Raw genomic sequence first — 21587 nt, forward strand, 5'->3', positions numbered from 1 at the left:
AGTGAAGATAACCGCGGGGTAGAATCCTGCTCTTGTTAACACCCAGGTCTCAATGGCCATGCCGTCAGCTTCAGGGCTCTGGCGTTCTGATGGGAAATGGGCCCTTGGGTCAGCAAGTCTGGGATGTCTGGAAGGCGCCACGGTACGTCTACGAGCTTTTTTACTAATTCGGCGTACCAGGCGCGCCTGGGCCAGTTCGGTGCTATCAGTATCACCGGGACTCCCTCTGCCTTGATTTCCCTGATTACCCGCGGCAGCAGAGGTAGAGGTGGAAATATGTAAGGCAGGCGAAAGTTGTGCCAGGAGCAGACTAGAGCATCCGCGCCGATGGACTGCGGATCGCGTGACCTGGCTATGAACGCGGGTACCTTTGCGTTCCACCTTGAGGTTATTAGATCCATGTCTGGTGTACTCCAGCGAGTGCAGATGTGTAGGAACACTTCTGGGTGGAGAGACTACTCTCTGGCGGCCAGGCCTTGGCGACTTAGAAGTCTGCTGCCCAGTTCTCTACTCCCGGTATGTGTACCACTGATATCACTGACCCTGTCGATTCGGCCCAGCTGAGGATCCTGTGGGCCTCGAGATAAGCTGCCTTGCTGCAGGTGTCCCCCTGCCGATTGATGTAAGCTACAGCTGTCGCATTATCCGATTGGACTCGAATCTGTAATAACCCGCTAGCAGAGGGCAGAACGCCCTGAGCGCGAGGAAGATCGCGAAGATTTCCAGGATGTTTATGGGTAGGGAAGACTCCTGGGGCGTCCAACGTCCTTGAGCAGTGTGGTGCCGGTACACTGCTCCCCAACCTAGGAGGCTGGCGTCCGTGGTCAGGACCAGCCAGTGCACTGGGAGAAAAGATCTCCCCTTCGATAGGGATGAGGACCGAAGCCACCAGAGGAGTGCGTACCTGACTGAAGGCGTCAGGTGAAGATGTCTGTCCAGGGAGAAGGGGCTCTTGTCCCAGGCCGCTAGAAGGGCTAGCTGCAGTGGGCGGAGGTGCAGTTGAGCAAAAGGTACTGCTTCCATAGCCGCCACCATCCTGCCGAGCACCTTCATGCTGAATCGAATGGAGCGAGACGGATGACGTAGAAGGCAGCGTACCGCTCGTTGAAGAGCGATCGCCTTGTCCAGAGGGAGATAGATCAAGCCACGACGGGTGTCCAGGGACATGCCCAGGAAGGTGATGGATCGTGATGGGATCGGAGATGATTTGTCTAGATTCACTAGCCACTCTAAGCGGGATAGGGTGTCCACAGTGATCTGTACGTTGGTTGAGCAGTCGCGGAAGGAGGGGGCCTTGATGAGGTCGTCCAAGTAAGGGAGAACGACTACTCCCCTGGCGTGAAGGACGCTCATGGCGGCCGCCATAACTTTGGTGAAGACCCTTGGTGCGGTGGCAAGGCCGAAGGGTAGAGCTACGAATTGAAAGTGGGAGTCCTGAACTGCGAAGCGGAGGAACTTTTGGTGATCTGGGGCGATGGGTATGTGCAGGTACGCGTCCTTGATGTCTATGGAGGCGAGGAATTTCCCTTCAACCATGGATGCAATAATGGACCTTAGGGCCTCCATTCTGAATCTCCGTACGTGCACATGTTTGTTCAGGTGTTTGAAGTCCAGGATGGGTCGAACTGACCCATCCTTTTTGGGGACCACAAAGCGGTTGAAATAAAAAACCCCTGAACTTCTCGTTGTCCGGGACAGGTATTATCACTCCTGTTTGGAACGAGTGGATTGCTGAGAAAAAAAGCTTTGCGTCGTTTTCGAGTCTTTGGGGGGTTTGAGAGAAAGAACCGACTCGGGGGTCGGGTCCGAAATTCTATGTGGTAACCGGAAGACACAAGGTCTCGCACCCATTTGTCATCTGAGGCGGCAGCCCAGATGTGTTGAAAGAGCCGCAGTTGACCTCCTACAATGAGTGTCTTTCGGGGCACCGAAGGAGTCATGAGGGGGGAAAACGTCGTGGACGAGTCTCCCTAGTCCTGGACTGTTTCGGTCTAGGCTGCCATGACGAAGTGGGTTTCGGGGAGAGATGAGAAGGTCGGTCCCTACGTAGTCCGCGGCTGGTGGCGGGGACAGCACGGGATGTCGACCAACCAAATGAGTTCCGAAGGAGTGGAACGAGGACTGTGGACGTCTGGTGAAGGTTGTCCTGGACTTCAGCTGGGGGAGGGAGGTACTCTTTCCTCCCGTGGCGTCAGAAATGAGCTTGTCCAGTCGTTCGCCAAACAATCTGCCTGGAAAAAAGGGAAGGCCCGTGAGAGACTTCTTGGAGGCAGAGTCCGCTCGCCATTGTCGGAGCGAGAGAGCTCTACGGATGGCTATGGTATTTGAGGCGGTAAACGCTGCGCAGGTAGCAGCGTCCATGGAGGCCTGCATGAGGTACTCCGCCGCAGCGGCAATTTGAGCTGTTACCTCTGTGAAGGTATGAGTGAACTGGGATTCCTCAAGCGAAGTGTTAAGGGATTCTGCCCAGACCGAGATCGCCTTTGCGACCCACACAGAGGCAAAGGAGGGCGAGAAGGAGGAACCCGCAGCCTCAAAAGCAGAGTGGCGAGGTGCTCCACCTGTCTGTCTGTCGGGTCCTTGATGGAGGAACCATTGGGTAAAGACAGGAGCGTCTTTGTGGCAAGGCGGGAGACCGGGGGGGTCGACCGAGGGCGGATCGGCCCAGCCCTTAGGGGTAGGTGAGGCAAAAGGGTACCGGGACTCCATGAGTTTTCAGTTACCGAAGCGCCCGTCAGGCTTCTCCCTTTGCTTTGTGAGGATATCCTGAAACTCTGGGTGATCAGCGAAAACCTTTTGGGGTTTCCTTGCCCTCTTAAAGGAGACCGCATGGTCAGTGGTAGTGGATGGGGGATTCTCCACATGCAGAGTTTGGTTGATTGCTGCTATAAGGGAGTCTATTGCAGTTTGATCATCTGGGGAGGATGAAACCAAGGAATCCTCCTGGTACAAACAGCATTCTCCCTCCTCCAGCTCTTCAGAAGCCGTGGAGCGTGTGGGAGAGCCTGCCCTGTGTGATCCTGAGGGAGAGCCATGGGGGCCATGAGAGAGTCCTGGAGACACCCGGCCGTGTGCTCTTTTCCTGATCCCTGCAACCGGTGAAGCATTTGCCCGGATTACCTCAGAAGGATCCTCCATAGGGGTATCCTCAGGCTGCGTTCCGTCCAGGGGCCCAGAAGGGTGTGGAGGACGACATTGCATAGCCAGAACCAGGTTCTGTGACAGTTTTTCCATGGATTGGGACAGAAACTGTGCCCATTCCGGTGGGCTGGGAGCCCTAGGCTCTGGCTGACTGTTGCGGCGGTGGTGGCGGGATGGTCTTGGGGGGCTATAAGGGCACAGGACTCACAGAGAGAAGAGGTGTGTTTAAGTGGTAGCTCAGCGTGGCAGGCAGTGCAGGCTGAATAATAGACTATGTGAGCCTTAGCACTCTTAAGAATTCTGCATGTTCCTAATAGGAGTATACCAGGAGTAAGCTCTGTGGAGATCTTCGCACGCTTTCCGGGGGGCGGGGCTTATCGTGGCCCGCGGGGGGCGGGGCTTAGCGCTAAAAGAGCGCCAAGAAGAAGTCCGTGTGCCCCCTGCTGTCGGTAGCAAAAAACGGCGGGAAGGGAGCTTCTGTGACAGTTTTTCTCCCCCTCCCTCCAGTCAGCACACAGCTAGTCACCGGTGGATTATCTTTCCACCGGCTTTTCTGCAATCAGAGCACGCAGCTAGAGCAAATAAACAGAGCAAATAAACAGTGTGAGTTCCTGAGCTCTGGGCCCTCCCCCCGCCACCGGTAAATTATCTGTGCAGGATTTTCTGCAAACAGCAAGGGACTTCCCCCTCCTCCAGCCAGCACGCAGCTAGAGAAAAAATTAACACTGTGTTCAGGATCCCTGCGGCTCTCCTCCTTGCAATCAGCAAGGGACTTTCTCATAATAAAATACTGTGAATTCAGTAGTCCTGGGAGCCTTCCCTGCACCGTCTTTTCTCCCTTTGTCTGGCAAACCAGTCAGGGGGGATCTCACCTTAACACTGCCTCAGTCCAGGCAGTGGAAATAGAAGAGTCAGCTTGCTGTGTCCGGCCACACAGGTGCAATGTTCAACTCAGAGCCTGCAAAGAGGGGCTGAGGAATTGTGCCTCTGCCCTGGGCTCTGGAAAATCGGTGTCTGTGGGACCCGTCGTCCAGTAAAATGCAGCCCAGGATCCAGCGTCGCAGGAGGGGGTATGTGGAGGCAACACTCCGCGTTCCCGCCCGTTGATGGTATTGGGAGATCGGTCCCAAAAGGAAACGGTCGCCCTCAAAAAATAACAAAAGCTTGAAAGATGTGCCTCCTACAGACACCAAGCTAAAAACTGAGGTTGCCTGGCCCGGCCAGGGGGTGTATACTGCAGAGGAGGAGCTATGCTTTTGCATCTACTTAGTGTCCTCCTATGGATAGGCAGCATAACACCCATGGTCATGGTCCTGTGTCCCCCAATGAGGCGTCAGAGAAAAAGGAGAATTGAAAATACCCCTGGGACGCTGGCCATGCTTTTTATTTGTGAGATGGTGACCAAGAGGATCCCTTGGATTTAGACTTGCGTCCCCTATCCTTGGTGAAGGATTCCACCTGGTGCTGCAAACAGTCTGTTTTGTGCTTCCTTAATTTTGCATCTCGAGCTGGCGTTTTTAACGGTACCATTTTTGAGCAAACGCTAAGTTTTGAGAATTTGTTATAGTATTTTGCGCAAAATTTGCGACAACCAAAAAAAACACAATTTTGAGTTTGGAATTTTGTTCTCCTTTGCCGTTTACCGATCAGATTAACTAATTTTATGTATTGATAGACCGAGCATTTCTGAACACTATACCAAATGTGTGTATTTTTTAACCCTTTAGTTTTCAATGGGGTGAATGGGGAGGGATTTGAACTTTTAGGTTTTTTTTCCTTTTTTTAACACTTTTTTTTATTTTACTAGTCCCCCTAGGGGGACTATAAGGATCAGCAGTCTTGTTGATGATTCATTTCTCCTGATCAAAGCAGCATCACTCTGATCAGCAGAAATGCATTCTTGTTACAGCCGACTCTGTTGGCTGTAATAGGAATTACAACATAATAGTGACAGGAGTCTTCACATGACCTTGTGCTACCATGACAGCTAGTGACTCACCATGATCGCGTCACGGGGCCTCTGACGGCTGCGGGAGAAGGTATGTTCTCTGCTGTTGCGCTTTAAAATCACGCGGTCATATTTTGACAGCGCAATTTAAGGGGTTAACAGGCGTGGGTGGATCGTGGCTCCACCTGCGCGGCACACATGCCTGCTTGTACAAATCAGCAGACATGTGCAGTGATCACTACCGGCTCACCGCAGAAGCTGGCGGTAATCGCCCCTTTATGATTTAGGACGTACTGGTACGTCCTTGGTCGTGAAGGGGTTCAGAGGGCTTGAACCTGTGAATGTCTGATCGACTATACTATATACTGCAGTACATCATATCACCCCGTGACTCTCATATTCAGATGGCTGAACACCACGCCGTGTATAGCGAGGTGCGGGGTTGACCTAAAAGCGAATCGGTCGCCAAATTTCAGAATACTTACTGCACATATTATTGAATAGATCTTTTAGACCTGATGAGGCAAGTGTACTTATATTTATTCACTATATAGCATCATTAATTCAAAAGCACTTTACATACTTTGAAAATGAATAGCTGTGTAGTACTTTGAGTGATTGCACTGCTGAGAAAGCCGTGTACAGAGCTCTGCTATTTCCGGGACACCCAACGTCAATGAATGGAGCGAAGGTCGAGCTCCGCACCTTTGCTCCACTCCAGACGGGATCTACAAAGTACCAGTCTCAGGAATGCTGGGGGTCCCAGTGGTCGGACCTTTAGCGATCAGCAGATTATACCATATGTGTAGCGGATAACATGACATTTTGGGTAAATTCTACGTAAGTGGTTAAGGTTGAAAGAAGGGAATTTTGTTACTTACCGTAAATTCCTTTTCTTCTAGCTCCTATTGGGAGACCCAGACGATTGGAGCGGCGGCGCGGCTGAGACTTGTGGTGCGCCGGGGACTTAGCGCCGACCGTGCTTTTACGACGGCGGCGCTTATAAATCTAGCCCTGATGGAACCGGAAGCCCAGCAGAACGGTAGGCTTCAAGAATTGGTTCTTTGATCCATCGAGCCAGGGTGGCTTTGGAAGGCTGCGACCCTTTGCGCTTACCAGCGACAAGGACAAAGAGTGCATCCGAGCGGCGCAGGGGCGCCGTGCGGGAAATGTAGATTCTGAGTGCTCTCACCAGATCTAACAAATGTAAATCCTTTTCATACCGAAGAACTGGATGAGGACAAAAGGAAGGCAAGGAGATATCCTGATTAAGATGAAAAGAGGATACCACCTTAGGGAGAAACTCCTGAATGGGGCGCAGCACTACCTTGTCCTGGTGGAACACCAGGAAGGGAGCCTTGGATGACAGCGCTGCTAGCTCAGACACTCTCCGAAGAGACGTGACCGCCACTAGAAAGGCCACTTTCTGTGAGAGACGAGAAAGTGAAACATCCCTCAGAGGCTCGAAGGGCGGCTTCTGGAGAGCAACTAGTACCCTGTTTAGATCCCATGGATCTAACGGCCGCCTGTACGGAGGGACGATATGACAAACCCCCTGCAGGAACGTGCGCACCTGAGAAAGTCGTGCTAGACGCTTCTGAAAAAACACGGATAGTGCCGAGACTTGCCCTTTAAGGGAGCCGAGCGACAAGCCCTTTTCCAACCCAGATTGCAGGAAGGAAAGAAAAGTAGGTAACGCGAATGGCCAGGGGGATACTCCTTGTGCAGAGCACCAGGATAAGAAAATCCTCCACGTTCTGTGGTAGATCTTAGCAGAAGTGGACTTCCTAGCCTGTCTCATGGTGGCAACGACTTCTTGGGATAATCCTGAGGACGCTAGGATCCAGGACTCAATGGCCACACAGTCAGGTTCAGGGCCGCAGAATTCCGATGGAAAAACGGCCCTTGGGACAGTAAGTCTGGTCGGTCTGGTAGTGTCCACGGTTGGCCGACCGTGAGATGCCACAGATCCGGGTACCACGACCTCCTCGGCCAGTCTGGGGCGACGAGTATGACGCGGCTGCAATCGGATCTGATCTTGCGTAGCACTCTGGGCAAGAGTGCCAGAGGTGGGAACACATAAGGGAGCCGGAACTGCGACCAATCTTGCACTAAGGCGTCTGCCGCCAGAGCTCTTTGATCGCGAGACCGCGCCATGAACGTCGGGACCTTGTTGTTGTGCCGCGACGCCATTAGGTCGACGTCCGGCACCCCCCAGCGGCGACATATTTCCTGAAACACGTCCGGGTGAAGGGACCATTCCCCTGCGTCCATACCCTGGCGACTGAGGAAGTCTGCTTCCCAGTTTTCTACGCCCGGGATGTGAACCGCTGATATGGTGGATGCTCTGTCCTCCACCCACAACAGAATCCGCCGGACTTCCTGGAAGGCTTGCTGACTGCGTGTCCCTCCTTGGTGGTTGATGTATGCCACCGCTGTGGAGTTGTCCGACTGAATTCGGATCTGCTTTCCTTCCAGCCACTGCTGGAAGGCTAGTAAGGCAAGATACACTGCCCTGATTTCCAGAACATTGATCTGAAGGGTGGACTCCTGCTGAGTCCACGTCCCTTGAGCCCTGTGGTGGAGAAAAACTGCTCCCCACCCTGACAGACTCGCGTCTGTCGTGACCACTGCCCAGGATGGGGGTAGGAATGATCTTCCCTGTGATAATGAGGTGGGAAGAAGCCACCATTGCAGAGAGTCCTTGGCCGTCTGGGAAAGGGAGACTTTCCTGTCCAGGGAAGTTGACTTCCCGTCCCATTGGCGGAGAATGTCCCATTGAAGTGGGCGCAGATGAAACTGTGCAAACGGGACTGCCTCCATTGCTGCCACCATCTTCCCTAGGAAGTGCATGAGGCGCCTTAAGGAGTGCGACTGACCATGAAGGAGAGACTGTACCCCTGTCTGTAGTGACCGCTGCTTGTCCAGCGGAAGCTTCACTATCGCTGAGAGAGTATGAAACTCCATGCCAAGATACGTTAGTGATTGAGTCGGTGACAGATTTGACTTTGAAAAGTTGATGATCCACCCGAAAGTCTGGAGAGTCTCCAGCGCAACATTCAGGCTGTGTTGGCATGCCTCTTGAGAGGGTGCTTTGACAAGTAGATCGTCCAAGTAAGGGATCACCGAGTGTCCCTGGGAGTGCAAGACTGCTACCACTGCCGCCATGACCTTGGTGAAAACCCGTGGGGCTGTCGCCAGACCAAATGGCAGAGCTACGAACTGGAGATGTTCGTCTCTTATCACAAAACGTAGAAAACGTTGGTGCTCTGGAGCAATCGGCACGTGGAGATAAGCATCTTTGATGTCTATTGATGCAAGGAAATCTCCTTGAGACATTGAGGCAATGACGGAGCGGAGGGATTCCATCCGGAACCGCCTGGCGTTCACATGCTTGTTGAGCAGCTTTAGGTCCAGAACAGGACGGAACGAGCCGTCCTTTTTTGGAACCACGAAGAGATTGGAGTAAAAACCTTGACCTTGTTCCTGAAGAGGAACAGGGATCACCACTCCTTCTGCTCTTAGTGAGCCCACCGCCTGCAGAAGAGCATCTGCTCGGTCGGGATGTGGGGAAGTTCTGAAGAACCGAGGCGGAGGACGAGAACTGAACTCTATCCTGTACCCGTGAGACAAAATGTCTGTTACCCACCGGTCCTTGACCTGTGGCAGCCAAATGTCGCAAAAGCGGGAGAGCCTGCCACCGACCGAGGATGCGGAGGGAGGAGGCCGAAAGTCATGAGGCAGCCGCCTTGGAAGCGGTTCCTCCGTTTGCTTTCTTGGGGCGTGAGTGAGCCCGCCAGGAATCTGAGCCCCTTTGCTCCTTCTGAGTCCCTTTGGACGAGGAGAATTGGGCCTTGCCGGAGCCTCGAAAGGACCGAAACCTCGACTGCCACCTCCTTTGTTGAGGTTTGCTTGATCTGGGCTGGGGTAAGGAGGAGTCTTTACCCTTGGACTGTTTAATGATTTCAGCCAATTGCTCACCAAACAGTCTGTCTACAGATAGTGGCAAGCTGGTTAAACATTTTTTGGAAGCAGAATCCGCTTTCCATTCTTTTAACCACAAGGCTCTGCGCAAAACCACCGAGTTGGCAGACGCCATTGAGGTACGGCTCGTAGAGTCCAGGACAGCGTTGATAGCATAGGTCGCAAACGCAGACATTTGCGAGGTTAAGGACTCCACTTGCGGCACTGCTGGACGTATGATAGAGTCCACCTGTGCCAGACCAGCTGAAATAGCTTGGAGTGCCCACACAGCCGCGAATGCTGGAGCAAACGACGCGCCGATAGCTTCATAGACAGATTTCAACCAAAGGTCCATCTGTCTGTCATTGGCATCTTTAAGTGAAGCCCCATCCTCCACTGCAACTATGGATCTAGCCGCAAGCCTGGAGATTGGGGGATCCACCTTTGGACACTGGGTCCAGCGTTTGACCACGTCAGGGGGAAAGGGATAACGTGTATCCTTAAGACGTTTGGAGAAACGCTTGTCTGGATAAGCATGGTGTTTCTGGACTGATTCTCTGAAGTCAGCGTGGTCCAGAAAAGTACTCAGTTTACGCTTGGGATACCTGAAATGGAACTTCTCCTGCTGTGCAGCTGCCTCCCCCGCTGGAGGGGCTGGGGGAGAAATATCCAACAGTCTATTGATGGCCGCTATAAGGTCATTTACCATGGCGTCACCATCAGGAGTATCCAGATTGAGAGCGGTCTCAGGATTAGACTCCTGATCACCCTCCTCTGTCTCATCATGCAGAGACTCTTCTCGCTGAGACCCTGATCCGCGTGATAACGTGGAGGGTCTCTCCCAGCGAGCTCGCTTAGGCTGCCTGGGACTGTCATCTGAGTCAGAGCCTTCAGCCTCAGATGCCTGGGACCCTCTTGAAGCACGGATTAACTCCAACTGAGGGGGACCGGGGAACATTGACGCAGCAGTGTCCATGGTCTGAGTAACTGGCCTGGCCTGCAAGGTCTCTAGGATTTTTGTCATAGTGACAGACATCTTGTCAGCAAAAACTGCAAACTCTGTCCCCGTCACCGGGACAGGGTTCACCGGTGACTCTGCCTGGGCCACTACCACCATAGACTCCGGCTGACGAAGTGGCACAGGGACCGAACATTGCACACAATGGGGGTCATTGGAACCTGCCGGTAGATCAGCCCCACAAGCGGCACAAGTAGCGTATACAGCCTGTGTCTTGGCACCCTTGCGTTTTGCGGATGACATGTTGTCGTCTCCTCAGAGCAATATAGGGTATACAGCCAAGAAGCGACCTTACAGTGCAATTATATATATATATGGTATAGAGAAAAAAATACACCAATATAACACTGTGGCACTAGTGGGGCCAGCACTAATGTGCTGCTTACCGCCCGCTTAACGCGGGTGTGTGGTCGCCAGAAATCCCTTGTCTGGGTCTCCCAGAGCCTGTGTCCGTTCTCCAGCCAGACTGCATGTAGGAATGGCTGCCGGCGTCCTGTGGAGAGGGGCGGGCCCTGGGCGTGTGCAGACAAAGTGCGGGAAACCTGCGCCCCACTGTGCTCAGTGAGAGGGCTGGAGTATGTAAATAAGACTCCAGCCCTCGGCGCTGACTATCGTACAGCGTCTCTCCCTTGCCCTGATTGACAGGGTGGGGGCGGGAACGAAGCGGAGCTAGGCCGCAAAAGCCGGGGACTAGATTTATAAGCGCCGCCGTCGTAAAAGCACGGTCGGCGCTAAGTCCCCGGCGCACCACAAGTCTCAGCCGCGCCGCCGCTCCAATCGTCTGGGTCTCCCAATGGAGCGCCGAAGAAAGAAGAGTTATACGGTCTCTTACAACCCTCCATAAATGTTTATAGCTACAATAAACGTTCAAGCAATCAGATGGAAAATAGTAAAATGCTACGGAGAGTGCTGATCCACGTACCTGAGACCACGATCTGTGACCTGGTGACACCCGGAGAGGCTGAGTAGCTGTAACACACGGGCAGGCCGGGGCTGAGACTTGGCACTCCCAGAGTAAGCGTCTCTGCCCTCTGACCCAGGAGTCCTTTTGCCGCCTTTGCAGGGTGCGGAGGGCTCTGGGAGTGCCTGTATAGTCCGTAGCTTTGCTCCAGCAGAGCAGAATGAATGGCCACAGTAGGTGTACGCATCCGAGTGATACCGCTGCTGCCAGCTGCCGTTAGTCCTCATTCCAGCCAAAAGCTTTCTGTTGCAAAACCCATTAGAAAAACAATTCATACTGGCCGACATCTCCAACACGCAGAGTCCATCAGTATTCCTATTCTTCCAGTCGGCGGCATCCTCGATGTCAGCCAGCCTCTCAGAATCCAAAATCCAGAAAGGTGTGGATGGATAGCCATCAGAGGGGCTACACCGTGTCCATAACTCCTCAGAGAAGAGCCCACATTGGCCCCCGATGCATTGCATGGTGCTAGTCCTCATCCTGTTGGTCACGTCTTTCCTCCCCCAGGCCGACTTAACATTTTTGTTATTTCGGGAACATTTAAATAAAGCTTTTCTGTAAGACGCTGGCACGCCAAGCGCGAGACTCAACCTTTCCAGTGTTGGGTCGCTGATCTTATCACATCCAGACAAGTCGACGTGACGAAGGTTTTGACAACTACCAAAATACCACCTGAAAAGATGAAAAAAAGGATTATTAAAACTAAAAAAGGGAAAAAAAAAATTCATTTAGAGTACGGGAAAAATAATCCAGATGAACACATTTACAGCTAGGGCTGTGGGATTAAAGGGCACCCGTCATCAGATTTTGGCCTTCTAAACCAATACTAGCACCTTAAGCAGCTCATTTGCTGCATTCTATAAAGGTGCATGTGACCCCCTGACCCACTCTGTAGACCCCACAAATACCTTAATAAAATCTCCCGCCATGTATGTAAATTGTCCGGTCTGGTCCGATGGGCGTCCTTATATGTGTCTCCTGTCCCTCCTTTCGCCGTTCTGTTGTGCTGATTGATGTGGATGATGTCACCAGCGTTATCCACATCGCCGGGCAAAATCTCACGCCTGCGCAGAGAACTCGCCGGTTTGCGCAGGCGCACCAATGTTTTCGGATCTGCACGCAAAAAGGCAGCATGAAGTGCACCTGCGCAAAGTGGGAATATGGCTGCGCAGGCACAATATTTTACCCGGGTAAGTGGATGGCGCAGGACGCGTCATCCATATCAGGCTACTTTCACACTTGCGTTGAACGGTAGCCGTTGCATTGCGTTGTGTGACGGATGCAACGGATGTGTTGCATTTAGTGGCACAACGGATTGTACAAAACAACGGAATCTTTATTTTTTTTCTTCTTCTTTTGTTTTACCGGCGGCAGACTATTGTGAACAATCAGCTGATCGCTCACAGCAGCCGGACGCCGGGTGATCAGCTGATCGCTCACAGCAGCCGGACGCCGGGTGATCAGCTGATCGCTCACAGCAGCCGGACGCCGGGTGATCAGCTGATCGCTCACAGCAGCCGGACGCCGGGTGATCAGCTGATCGCTCACAGCAGCCGGACGCCGGGTGATCAGCTGATCGCTCACAGCAGCCGGTCGCCGGGTTATCAGCTGATCGCTCACAGCAGCCGGTCGCCGGGTGATCAGCTGATCGCTCACAGCAGCCGGTCGCCGGGTGATCAGCTGATCGCTCACAGCAGCCGGTCGCCGGGTGATCAGCTGATCGCTCACAGCAGCCGGTCGCCGGGTGATCAGCTGATCGCTCACAGCAGCCGGTCGTCGGGTGATCAGCTGATCGCTCACAGCAGCCAGTCGTCGGGTGATCAGCTGATCGTTCGGCCGCCAAGAATGTGTGAGGGGGCGGAGTGTGGGGGCGGAGTGCGGGGTTTGTGGAGCCGAGCAGGACCTTGGCACTGAGGACGTCAGTGCAGCAAGGAATGCAAGGCTGGGGACAGGTGAGTGTGAGTGTGTGGAAGTGCGTGTGTACACATGGAGTGAAGTGCGGGAGGGGGGTGGAGCCGAGCGGGAAATTGTCGGGCTCCCTGCACCCGTAGCCAGGGTAAATATCGGGTAACTAGGGAAAGCGCATTGCTTAGTAACCCGATGTTTACCCTGGTTAAGAGTGCAGGGAGTCAGAGAGAGCATGCGCAGCGAAATCCTACGGATTGCGCTGCTCAAAAAACGTTACATGCAGCGTTCCCTTCGCCCGACGCAGCGTCAAAATAACGACGCTGCGTCGTGCAGCGGATGCAACGGAAGACCATCCGTTGCTATCCGTAGCTAATAGAAGTCTATGAGGAATATAACGGTTTCCTGTAACGGTTACCAAAATTCCTCAAGGCTGCGGATAGCAATGGAAGCCGTCCAACGCAAGTGTGAAAGTAGCCTCAATCAGCACAAGAGGACGATCAAAGGAGGGACAAGAGGTGCAGATAAGGACGCCCATCAGACCGGAATGGACAATTTACATACGTGCTGAGAGATTTTATAATGGTATTTGTGGGGTCTACAGAAGTGTCAGGGGGACGACATGCACCTATATAGAATGCAGCACAGGCACTGTTTAAGGTGCTAGATTTAGTTTAGAAGGACAAAATCTGGTGACAGGTTCCCTTTAAGAGATATAGGAGATTTCTACACACTAATATTCAGAGCTCCCATAAAGAAGGGAATTTTGTTACTTACCGTAAATTCCTTTTCTTCTAGCTCTTATTGGGAGACCCAGACGATTGGGTGTATAGCACTGCCTCCGGAGGCCACACAAAGCAATTACACTAAAAAGTGTAAGGCCCCTCCCCTTCTGGCTATACACCCCCAGTGGGATCACTGGCTCACCAGTTTTAGTGCAAAAGCAAGAAGGAGGAAAGCCAATAACTGGTTTAAACAAATTCACTCCGAGTAACATCGGAGAACTGAAAACCGTTCAACATGAACAACATGTGTACCCGCAAACAAACCAAAAATCCCGAAGGACAACAGGGCGGGTGCTGGGTCTCCCAATAAGAGCTAGAAGAAAAGGAATTTACGGTAAGTAACAAAATTCCCTTCTTCTTCGGCGCTCTATTGGGAGACCCAGACGATTGGGACGTCCAAAAGCTGTCCCAGGGTGGGTAAAGAAATACCTCATGTTAGAGCTGCAAGACAGCCCTCCCCTACGGGGAGGCAACTGCCGCCTGCAGGACTCTTCTACCTAGGCTGGCGTCCGCCGAAGCATAGGTATGCACCTGATAATGTTTGGTGAAAGTGTGCAGACTCGACCAGGTAGCTGCCTGGCACACCTGTTGAGCCGTAGCCTGGTGTCGCAATGCCCAGGACGCACCCACGGCTCTGGTAGAATGGGCCTTTAGCCCTGATGGAACCTGAAGCCCCGCAGAACGGTAGGCTTCAAGAATTGGTTCTTTGATCCATCGAGCCAGGGTGGCCTTAGAAGCCTGCGACCCCTTGCGCTTATCAGCGACAAGGACAAAAAGTGCATCCGAACGGCGCAGGGGCGCTGTGCGGGAAATGTAGATTCTGAGTGCTCTCACCAGATCTAACAAATGTAAATCCTTCTCATACCGATGAACTGCATGAGGACAAAACGAAGGCAAAAAGATATCCTGATTAAGATGAAAAGAGGATACCACCTTCGGGAGAAACTCCTGAATGGGGCGCAGCACTACCTTGTCCTGGTGGAAGACCAGGAAGGGAGCCTTGGAAGACAACGCTGCTAGCTCAGACACTCTCCGAAGAGATGTGATCGCTACCAGAAAAGCCACTTTCTGTGATGGTCTAGAAAGTGAAACCTCCTTCAGAGGCTCGAAGGGCGGCTTCTGGAGGGCAACTAGTACCCTGTTCAGATGCCATGGATCTAACGGCCGCTTGTACGGGGGAACTATATGGCAAACCCCCTGTAGGAACGTGCGCACCTTAGGAAGTCGTGCTAGACGCTTCTGAAAAAAGACGGATAGCGCCGAGACTTGCCCTTTAAGGGAGCCGAGCGACAAACCTTTTTCTAACCCAGATTGGAGGAAAGAAAGAAGGGTAGGTAATGCAAATGGCCAGGGAGACACTCTCTGAGCAGAGCACCAGGATAAGAATATCCTCCACGTTCTGTGGTAGATCTTAGCAGACGTGGGCTTCCTAGCCTGTCTCATGGTGGCAACGACCCCTTGGGATAAGCCTGAAGACGCTAGGATCCAGGACTCAATGGCCACGCAGTCAGGTTGAGGGCCGCAGAATTCCGACGGAAAAACGGCCCTTGGGACAGTAAGTCTGGTCGGTCTGGTAGTGCCCACGGTTGGCCGACCGTGAGATGCCACAGATCCGGATACCACGCCCTCCTCGGCCAGTCTGGAGCGACGAGTATGACGCGGCTGCATTCGGATCTGATCTTGCGTAGCACTCTGGGCAAGAGTGCCAGAGGTGGAAACACATAAGGGAGCCGGAACTGCGACCAATCTTGCACTAGGGCGTCTGCCGCCAGCGCTCTTTGATCGCGAGACCGTGCCATGAATGTTGGGACCTTGTTGTTGTGCCGGGACGCCATTAGATCGACGTCCGGCCTTCCCCATCGGTGACAGATTTCCTGAAACACGTCCGGGTGAAGGGACCATTCCCCTGCGTCCATGCCCTGGCGACTGAGGAAGTCTGCTTCCCAGTTTTCTACGCCGGGGATGTGAACTGCGGATATGGTGGAGGCCGTGGCTTCCACCCACATCATAATGCGCCGGACTTCCTGGAAGGCTTGCCGACTGCGAGTCCCTCCTTGGTGATTGATGTATGCCACCGCTGTGGAGTTGTCCGATTGAATTCGGATCTGCTTCCCTTCCAGCCACTGCTGGAAGGCTAGTAGGGCAAGAAACACTGCTCTGATTTCCAGAACATTGATCTGAAGGCTGGACTCCTGCTGAGTCCACGTACCCTGAGCCCTGTGGTGGAGAAACACTGCTCCCCACCCTGACAGACTCGCGTCTGTCGTGACCACCGCCCAGGACGGTGGTAGGAAGGATCTTCCCTGTGATAACGAGGTGGAAAGGAGCCACCACTGCAGAGAGTCCTTGGCCGTCTGGGAAAGGGAGACTTTCCTGTCCAGGGATGTCGACTTCCCGTCCCATTGGCGGAGAATGTCCCATTGAAGTGGACGCAGATGAAACTGCGCAAACTGAACCGCCTCTATTGCCGCCACCATCTTCCCGAGGAAGTGCATGAGGCGTCTTAAGGAGTGCGACTGACCTCGAAGGAGAGCCTGCACCCCTGTCTGTAGTGACCGCTGCTTGCTCAGCGGAAGCTTCACTATCGCTGAGAGAGTATGAAACTCCATGCCAAGATACGTTAGTGATTGGGTCGGTGACAGATTTGACTTTGGGAAGTTGATGATCCACCCGAACGCCTGGAGAGTCTCCAGTGCAAAATTCAGGCTGAGTTGGCATGCCTCCTGAGAGGGTGCCTTGACCAGTAGATCGTCCAAGTAAGGGATCACAGAGTGTCCGTGAGAGTGCAAGACTGCTACCACTGCTGCCATGATCTTGGTGAACACCCGGGGGGCTGTCGCCAGACCAAATGGCAGAGCCACGAACTGAAGATGTTCGTCTCCTATCACGAAGCGCAGAAAGCGTTGGTGCTCCGTAGCAATCGGCACGTGGAGATAAGCATCTTTGATGTCTATTGATGCTAGGAAATCTCCTTGGGACATTGAGGCAATGACTGAGCGGAGGGATTCCATCCGGAACCGCCTGGCGTTCACATGCTTGTTGAGCAGTTTTAGGTCCAGAACAGGACGGAAGGAGCAGTCCTTTTTTGGAACCACAAAGAGATTGGAGTAAAATCCTCGCCCCCGTTCCAGAGGGGGAACAGGGATCACGACTCCTTCTGCTCTTAGAGAGTCCACCGCCTGCAGCAGGGCATCTGCTCGGTTGGGGTGTGGGGAGGTTCTGAAGAACCGAAGTGGAGGCCGAGAACTGAACTCGATTCTGTACCCGCGAGACAAAATGTCTGTTACCCACCGGTCTTTGACCTGTGACAGCCAAATGTCGCAAAAGCGGGAGAGCCTGCCACCGACCGAGGATGCGGAGGGAGGAGGCCGAAAGTCATGAGGTAGCCGCCTTGGAAGCGGTTCCTCCATTTGCTTTCCTGGGGCGTGAGTGAGCCCGCCAGGAATCTGAGCTCCCTTGTCCTTTCTGAGTCCCTTTGGACGAGGAGAATTGGGGTTTGCCCGAGCCTCGAAAGGACCGAAACCTTGACTGCCACTTTTTCTGTTGAGGTTTACTTGCTCTGGGCTGTGGCAAGGAAGAGTCCTTACCCTTGGACTGTTTTATGATTTCAGCCAATGGCTCACCAAACAGTCTGTCCCTAGATAATGGCAAGCTGGTTAAGCATTTTTTGGAACCAGCATCTGCTTTCCAGTCCTTTAACCATAAGGCTCTGCGCAAAACCACAGAATTGGCGGCCGCCATAGAGGTACGGCTCGTAGATTCTAGGACAGCATTGATAGCATAGGTCGCAAACGCAGACATTTGCGAGGTTAGGGACGCCACCTGCAGCACTGCTGGATGCATGATAGCATCCACCTGTGCTAAACCAGCTGAAATAGCTTGTAGTGCCCACACGGCCGCGAATGCTGGAGCAAAGGACGCGCCGATAGCTTCATAGACAGATTTCAACCAAAGGTCCATCTGTCTGTCGTTGGCATCTTTAAGTGAAGCGCCATCCTCTACTGCGACTATGGATCTAGCCGCAAGCTTGGAAATTGGGGGATCCACCTTTGGGCACTGGGTCCAGCGTTTGGCCACTTCAGCGGGAAAAGGATAACGGGTATCCTTAGAACGCTTAGAGAAACGCTTGTCTGGATGAGCGTCGTGCTTCTGGATTGATTCTCTGAAGTCAGAGTGGTCCAAAAAAGCACTTAATTTACGCTTGGGATACAGGAAATGGAACTTCTCCTGCTGTGCAGCTGCCTCCTCTGCAGAAGGGGCTGGGGGAGAAATATCCAACAGCCTATTAATCGCCGATATAAGGTCATTAACCATGGCGTCACCATCAGGGGCATCCAGATTGAGAGGGGCCTCAGGATTAGAATCCTGATCACCGTCCTCAGTCTCATCACAGAGAGATTCTTCTCGCTGAGACCCTGAGCAGTGTGATGACGTCGAGGGTCTTTCCCAGCGAGCTCGCTTAGGCTGCCTGGGACTGTCATCTGAGTCAGAGACTTCAGCTTGTGATGCTTGAGACCCCCTTGAAGTACGGACTAGTTCCAACTGAGGGGGACCAGAGAGCATAGCCACAGCGGTGTCCATGGTCTGAGGAACTGGCCTGGCCTGCAAGGTCTCCAGGATTTTTGTCATAGCCTCAGACATTTTATCAGCAAACACTGCAAAGTCTGTCCCCGTCACCGGGGCAGGGTTCACAGGCGTCTCTGCCTGGGCTACCACCACCATAGGCTCTGGCTGACGAAGTGCCACTGGGACTGAACATTGCACACAATGTGGATCATTGGAGCCTGCCGGTAGATCAGCCCCACATGCAGTACAAACAGTGTACACAGCCCGTGCCTTGGCAGCCTTGCGTTTTGCGGATGACATGTTGCTGCCTCCTCAGAGCAGTACAGGGTGTCCAGCCAAGAAGCGACCTTACAGTGCAACTATATATATATATATGGTACCAAGAAAAAAGTACACTAATATATCACTGAGGCACTAGTGGGGCCAGCACTACTGTGCAGCTTACCGCCCGCTTAGGAGCGGTGTGTGGTCGCCAGAAATCCCTCTAGTCTGGGTCTCCCAGAGCCTGCTGCCTCTCCCCAGCCAGATCGCATGTGTAATGGCTGCCGGCGTCCTTGTGGAGAGGGGGGGCGGGCCCTGGGCGTACACCGACGAAGAGCGGGAAGTCTGCTTCCCCTTGTGCCTAGTGAGAGGGCTGGAGCATGTAAATAAGGCTCCAGCCCTCGGCGCTGCCATTGAGCAGCGTCTCTCCCCTACCCTGATTGACAGGGTGGGGGCGGGAACGAAGCGGCGCTAGGCCGCAGAAGCCGGGGGCTAAAGTTAAAAGCGCCGCCGCCGTAAAAGCGCGGTCGGCGCAAAGCCCCCGGCGCACCACAAGTCGCAGCTGCGCCGCCGCTCCAGGAGCGGTCGGCGCAGTAGTTCCCAACACACAACGTCACTCAGCAAAGCTGCAGTGACCTAACCCCCAGCGTACAGCGCCACTGTCCCCGGCGCACTACAACGCTCAGCAAGCCCTGAGCGTGTCCGTGCCTGCCGGGGACACAGAGTACCTGAAAGTTGCAGGGCCTTGTCCCTGAACGGCACTCCCGCTCCCAATCCAGCAGGTTCTATGGGTCTGTGGATGGAGCCCGGCCCCAGGGCTTGGGGGCCGGCAAGATCCCACTTCCACAGAGCCCTCCAGGGGATGTGGAAGGAAAACAGCATGTGGGCTCCAGCCTCTGTACCAGCAATAGGTACCTCAACCTTACAAGCACCAACCGCGGGTGAGAAGGGAGCATGCTGGGGGCCCTATATGGGCCCTCTTTTCTTCCATCCGATAGAGCCAGCAGCTACTGCTGACTACAAACAGTGGAGCTATGCGTGGATGTCTGACCTCCTTCGCACAAAGCCGAAAACTGGTGAGCCAGTGATCCCACTGGGGGTGTATAGCCAGAAGGGGAGGGGCCTTACACTTTTTAGTGTAATTGCTTTGTGTGGCCTCCGGAGGCAGTGCTATACACCCAATCGTCTGGGTCTCCCAATAGAGCGCCGAAGAAAAATAATTTGCATGGTTTACTTCCTGACAAAGGCAAGGCCCTAATCTCAAAACTGATCGGGGTCCCAGTGATGGGACATGGATACATCACACGTCTGTGCTATACGGACAATGTCCTTATAAAGTCAATAATACCTACAAACAAGGCCCTTTCCACCCCACCGCTGGGGAGCACCACATACCTCCAACTCTAAACACCGGTGGTGGTCTCCGAAACAAACATCCAAGCAGCCAACGTTTGCATGTATTACATCCATCAGAAACTATGGAGATACTATATACATGAAACAATGATCATCTTTATGCTGAACCTGTAAGAGACCGGTCATATGAGCCTAAGAGCCACGTGACCAAGAAAAAAACAGAGATTGCTGCACCAAAAACGTGGATCTTGGCAGCAAAAAAAGCTGAATGGGTGAGTACTGTAAACCACAGCGTTTTTGGTGCAGATTTCTGATGCCAATACTTCCCGTGTGCACATGGCTTAAGGTGTTAGCGGTCCAGACGTATCACAATGGCTCTCAGGACATGAACGTCTCACTGTGGAGGTTTTTTTTAACATTGTAAATAAAATACTGATGATTTATTTCTCGTATTACAGTGACGTACCCATCAAAAGCAGAGTCTGAAATATCCGTCTGGGTAAGATCCAGGTGCTCTAAATTCGGGCAAAACTCCAGCATCTGCCGAATCTATAAAAGCAAAACCACCAGTTATAGAATCCGCCTGAGCTCGTAATCCCAGGAATTCCCTATCTGGGATGGGCCTACCATTTTACTGCTTGCTGCCGAGCTGTAGGCAAGTACGAGGGTCTTCACTGATGGACCCACATGGGGGAGAACATTCTGAATTAATCCTTGCAGTAGCTCCTTTTCTTGCTGGGCCACACTTATGGATGAAGAATACCCATCATCTTCAAGCTCCTCTGTAAGAAAAAGAAGCACTTGATGAACAGCAGAGACAGCTTTATCTGGTTTCATGCCAAGTGTGAGGTGAAGAATCAATTAATATATAGAAGGCTAATCTTAACAGGCCACAATCACCGGGACAAATGACAACAGGTCTATTGTAATGCTCGCCACCGGAGGTGGTAAAGCAGCGAGCTGAAGTGGAGCCACTGGACCACAGGGGGATCCGGGCTTACCCTTTAGTGGGAGGGGCTTGCCTAAGCATTCACCGCGAGGCAGACACCAGGTGCTACTCCAAGGGCAGAGACCGGAGCTGTGGCAGTTGACCGCCAGGGCAGGCACGGGCACAGGCGCGGGCACAGGCGCGGGCACAGGGGCGGGCACAGGGGCGGACACAGGGGCGGACACAGGGACGGACACAGGGACGGACACAGGGACGGACACAGGGACGGACACAGGGACGGACACAGGGACGGACACAGGGACGGACACAGGGACGGACACAGGGACGGACACAGGGACGGACACAGGGACGGACACAGGGACGGACACAGGGACGGACAGCACTACACTTATAAACAAAAAGGTGGATTCCTTTTTTCTCATGGCTTTGGCAGAGTGACATATTACGTGGTGGTTCATTCATTTCCATGAGGCACACACCAGAAATCTTCTTACCCGACTCATCAATGTCTGCATCCTCGTCCCACTCCTGATATGCACGGCTCTCATCCTTCCTACTGGACACCCAGTCCTCGTCCGGCTCCACGTCGAGGTGAGAAGCCGCCCCATTGTACCAGTTCCCTATAAAAAGATACTTATCACAATGCAAATACGAAAAAATCCGGCACGTATCAAAATATAGACAAGGTAACTATGACAAGGCATGAACAAGCAATATATCGTCCCCACCGAGTA

At 53.2% G+C, this 21587-nt stretch overlaps 1 protein-coding gene across 1 annotated transcript in view; it reads right to left on the bottom strand.

The window, feature by feature from the left end:
* Positions 1-21587, bottom strand: part of FBXL5 (F-box and leucine rich repeat protein 5) — a 76302-nt gene that overhangs the window by 9131 nt on the left and 45584 nt on the right. Inside the window, exons 6-9 of the mRNA XM_075346900.1 lie at positions 21348-21473; positions 20532-20686; positions 20371-20453; positions 10993-11703 (exon numbers count right to left, since the gene is read on the bottom strand). Coding sequence (XP_075203015.1) covers positions 10993-11703; positions 20371-20453; positions 20532-20686; positions 21348-21473 — 1075 coding nt within the window. The remainder of the gene's footprint in view (positions 1-10992; positions 11704-20370; positions 20454-20531; positions 20687-21347; positions 21474-21587) is intronic.

The sequence above is a fragment of the Anomaloglossus baeobatrachus genome, chromosome 1 (genome assembly GCF_048569485.1).
Source record: "Anomaloglossus baeobatrachus isolate aAnoBae1 chromosome 1, aAnoBae1.hap1, whole genome shotgun sequence".
In the NCBI taxonomy this organism is placed as follows: Eukaryota; Metazoa; Chordata; class Amphibia; order Anura; family Aromobatidae; genus Anomaloglossus; species Anomaloglossus baeobatrachus.